The 4,817-nt window shown below is 38.6% G+C and overlaps 1 protein-coding gene across 1 annotated transcript; it reads right to left on the bottom strand.

Moving 5' to 3' along the window:
- Nucleotides 1-3,163: 3,163 nt before the first annotated feature.
- LOC141785446 (histone H1-like) lies at nucleotides 3,164-3,874 on the bottom strand. Its single transcript, XM_074663778.1, has one exon. The coding sequence runs from the start codon at nucleotides 3,836-3,838 to the stop codon at nucleotides 3,227-3,229; it is 612 nt and encodes a 203-aa protein (XP_074519879.1). The 5' UTR covers nucleotides 3,839-3,874; the 3' UTR covers nucleotides 3,164-3,226.
- Between the last annotated feature and the right edge of the window lie 943 nt (nucleotides 3,875-4,817).

Genomic DNA, 4,817 nt, shown 5'->3' with positions numbered 1-4,817 from the left:
CCAAAAAGAAAATCAACAGCAAAAATTATGCCGATAATAATTCGGCCTACAAAAGAGGTTAACTTAATATAACTCAACTCAAACTGCACTTAAGGTGTAAACATAACAAACAGACCTAACACAATGAAACAATAGGACAGGATATATAGTGGTTTGGCCGAATCAATTCGAACACAAGGGGAAAACAAAACAACACTGTGTGCAACCTAATCAAGCAACCTCTGGGGCTGAGGGTCACGTGACCGACAGGCGCCCTATGGCTGTAAGCGAAGCCCTTGCCACTACCAATATGGCCGCTTTAGCCGATGTGCTTCATTTTCCATTTCAGAAACAGACGGGTGACATCAGCGAGACGACGTCCATGTTTTATACAGTCTATGAACCTAATACAAAACTAAACTAAGTAAACCTAGATCACCCCCTGTGACATCAGAGCAGTTGGACTCTTCCAATTAACAGCCTCCAGCATAAAAGCATTGGCTACCCTTGGCCCCGCCTTTTGCTCCATTCCAGGAAGTGCCCTCCCCCAGCAGCCAGGTAAGTCAAAACAAAGAAATGATGGCTAGTGCATGTGTCTAATCTTGTACTGTGAAAATGTACGCGCTAAATTTAAACAATGTAAGATTGAATACTGACATCGAGTAATGTTAAAGCAACCTAATGTGTCTGAGTGGTTTATTGAAAAGAAAAAGGAAAAGTGTTGTTAAATAACTGAGGAGTGAAGTGAGAGTGGAGCTGAGTTACCCCTGAGTGGCCCTGAGCATCACATGGATCATTAATAAAAGACTCTTTTAAACAGCTCTGAGAGGGACGTCGCATTAACTTTTAAAATGCAAAATAACTGTAGCTGGCATTTTTACAGTGACCCCTTTCAGACGTAAAAATTATCAAAAGAAAATAATGTAATTTTGGCCATTTAAAGTGAAAAAGACAGGAGCTCCTGTTTTGTATCTTCCTCTCTCATAAATGCTCAAAGTTTAACACAACATGAAAATTCTTTACAGCAGATGGGAACTACACTGTGTTGAGCTGACAGAGCTAAAGTTTTACTTTGAGTTGAATCCATCTTTTGTTATCAATGTTGGAGGAAAAATCAAGATTTTACTCATAGAGTTAAAATAAAATGATCAATTGTAAGAATTTTTTTTTTTTTTTTTTTGGAGGGAAGCAGTAGGCAGTACACAGTTCCTACTCCCTCCTACATTCATAGGTAGAAATTGGTACTGTGAGGAGTGCTGCTGGATGGCAGTTAGGTTTAAGTACAACACTGACACCTACTGGAATGAGTCGGCATTACAACCTCAACACAATGCTAGATGGTCCAAGAGATAGAAATGAGGTGATGTGGGAGGAAAAAAAAAACATCTAAAATGAGGAGGCAACAGGTCACTGTTTACCTCTACAAAATTCATTCAAGTCTATAGAAACCACTCGCTTACTTTTTCCAACCAAATGTTGATTACACAGAAGAAGTTTTTCCATCAGCTGAAAAACAAAAATACCATCCATTCCAGATGTTTTCAATAAAAATAACTTTTAGAGCAGTTGAACTTGTTTGTATACCAAGTTATTATTGATGAATATAATTTAGCAGCTGTTTACTTATTTTTTCTACAGTTATGTCTCAAAAATGAGGTGCATTTTTATCAGGGTACCATCTTAACTTTACTCCATTTGTGTACAGTTGAGATGGTACCTTCATAGTTAGTTGAGACACCTATTGAAACCCATCAACGATGACTAAAAATAGATTTTAAATGCAATTAACTTAAAAACAACAACAACAAAAACAGTTTGACAAGATATTTTAATACAAATATAGTGTTTTTTTATTTAAATTTTAAAAAAGTGGAATATTATTTTAAACAATAAATAAAACTGTATAGCAGTTGCTGTAGCCTGCTGAGGTACCTACCAACTAACGCTCTCTTCCTTTGGACAAATCCAGCAAGTGAAGGAACAGAAATGCATCCTGCAATATTCACAGCACAAGAAGACAAACGTAAACAAAAAGTCCATAAATGCTACACAGTATAGCTAACACACACTGCATGCCTTTTTATTTCTGAACTCTGAAGAAGACAAGGCTACATGTCCCATAAAGGCTACTATCAACAGTACCTGTTCTACCGCCTGGACAGCATTAAGTATGTGAGTTTTTAGGGCATTTGCAGAGATAGAAGTTATATCTAATTGTCACTAAAGAATAATAAGCTATTCATTGTGGAAAAGTGAAAATCTTGCCTTATTAGAAAGACTTTTGTGAATATCTTCTGGCTAGAGATGCTCACACGCTTCAAGTTTCCCCCCACCAAAGAGGATGATAATACGCATGTGATGAGGAAAGATAACTGCTCAGGCTTGCAGCGCAGGAAAGGTATTTAGGGTGTTTCAACCGTACATTCCTCACTGAAATATAATAACTATTTTCCTCCCCTGTTTTTTTTTTTTTGTTTGTTTTGTTTGATTTTTTTTTTTAACCTTTAATTCAACTGATCTGTCACTGTACAGTTTCTTTATCTTCGATACTGATTGGTGTTTAAAAAAAGGCTACATCTGCCAATCTTTGCATATTAATGACTGGAATTTCAAGATACATCCATGGGTTGTTTTGTACATTCACAGTCAGAGTTTTCAAAAACAACAAGACCCAACAGAACAGTCAGACTACATTTTTGTGTGGTAGGCGGTTTGGAGTCAAGCCCTGTTTCTCTGGCCTCTGATTGGTGAAGACTTGCTGACAGTGCTAATCTCCAATGGGTGGGGTATATTTCAACACTATCACAAATTTCCTCTGAGTGGGGTGTGTTTGTGCTGTATATTGGGGGAAAAGCTGTTTAAATTGCCCGCCACTTTTTGCACAGTTCCAAAAATCTTATGTAGGGAGGTACTATCCGTTCAGTTAATCACAAAGAGAGTTCGTCTTATACTTCAATCATATATAGGATATTTTCAACAGGCACACAGAGATGGGAAGCATGATATACACATTACTAACTGTGACTTTTTCCTCTCCCTTTTAAGTGAGAAAAGTTGCTGTGTGACAAGAAATAAATACCTATATGTTAAATAAAACCAACAAGACAGTGACAGTTAATTGTAACATAGAACAACTGCAGAAATTCTGTAAAACCACAGGTTTAAAGGAGATAAATTACTCTTTAGTTCAGGGTAGGTGGCTCTTAAAAGAGCCTTTTAGATGTTAAAAAAAAAAGGTGTCTGCGTTTTATTTCTTCTTGGGTGCTGCCTTCCTGGTGGGTTTGGATTTCACAACTCTCTTGAATGGGGCTTTCTTGGCTGCAGGAGTCTTCTTCACCTTCCTGGGGCTCTTACTGGGCTTGGTTTTCTTCTGGCTCTTTTCGGTCGTTTTGGAGCCCTTTTTTGGAGCTACCTTTAGTGTGCGTTTTACCTTCTTGGGTGATTTTTTTGCAGCTGGCTTCTTACCTGCCGCTACTTTCTGCTTCCTGGCTGCTGTGGATTTCTTGGCTTTAGGAGCGACTTTCTTTGCCGGCTTCTCGGTCTTCTTCTCTGACACCTTCTTGTTCAACTTGAAGGATCCGGAGGCCCCAGTTCCCTTGGTCTGAACCAGAACTTCTTTAGCTACGAGGCTCCTGATGGCGACCTTGATGCGGGACTTATTCTTCTCCACATCGTATCCTCTGGCAGCCAGAGCCTTCTTGAGGGCGGCCAGCGACACACCTTTCCTCTCCGTGGACTCAGACACGATCTTAACTATGAGCTCGCTGACGCTGGGGCCACTCCTTGTCGGCTTGGTCGTTTTCTTCTTGGACACTTTGGCTGGAGCAGCGGCGGTAGGAGCTGGAGCAACTTCTGCCATAGTTTTTCCTCTTAATTGTTCCCAACAGGAGACGAATCTGTGACGCTGTCATTCGAGTGTTGAAATTCCCGAGCGGGAGGCTGCACTTAAAGCTCACATGAGAACCGTAGAGACTCAACCGAGCTGCGGTTTGTCTGCACACTGAAAATGAGACAACTTGTGTTTTCTCTATCCCAGAAAAAAGCTCCAAACTCGCCGTTTTCAGAGATCTCAAGACTGATTGAAAAGGCAGGAGACAGTCCACCCTTTCCTTTTTAGATTTAACTCACTTTTGGCTCTCAGGTTGTTGTATTTTTTTCCAAGAAGACTCCAAACATCACATACTTATCATGGTGAGAAGAGCTGCTCATCGGCCTGTCCTTCTCTTTTCTTTAATAAAATCACGCAAAACACACCACAGCACTAATAACCCACTTTTTCGGTTTACCTACATATTAAAACAGAGATTTAAAAGCAGAAAACTTATCCACAGGTTGTGGTTTATTAAAAATATCACGTTTTTGAGGAAGCAGCAAACACACTAATGGAGGGCGAGGCCTGCTCAGTTTTTCAATGTGATAAAAGGTGATTCTTGTGATGATGGGTATAAAAATAATTAATTTTGGTAAAAAAATTCAAACTCATGAGTACTTATATCATCCTACATGGAAAAAAAACATCCATCCACCCATTCGCACGTAAATGTATACACCTTTGCGCTTTATGACTGTAACTCTCTGTGGTACACATAGTGATGCCAGTAAGAAAAAAAATGTTTTGAGTGTTGTTTTGACATAAAACAGCTTAAAACATAATCTTAAGAAATTTTCAAAAAAAAAAAAAAAAAAAAAAGGACAAGAAAAAAAAAATATAGATACATTTTGGGGTTTGTTGCCTTGTGGCAACATTGAACTATAATTAATAGTAATGAAAAAAGAGAGTTATTCATTTATATATTTTAACACATTTTTTTCAAAAACATATGGATAATACTTGATAG

Source organism: Halichoeres trimaculatus, unplaced genomic scaffold (genome assembly GCF_033239565.1).
Source record: "Halichoeres trimaculatus isolate MK-OKI-2021-1 unplaced genomic scaffold, fHalTri1.1 fHalTri1_scaffold_2, whole genome shotgun sequence".
Classification (NCBI taxonomy): Eukaryota; Metazoa; Chordata; class Actinopteri; order Labriformes; family Labridae; genus Halichoeres; species Halichoeres trimaculatus.
Note: the sequence above shows the minus strand (reverse complement) of the source record. Positions and strands in the feature narration are given on the sequence as shown.

Coding starts and splice junctions, on each gene's coding strand:
- LOC141785446 (XM_074663778.1), bottom strand. CDS start 3,838: ATGGCAGAAGTTGCTCCAGCTCCTACCGCCGCTGCTCCAGCCAAAGTG.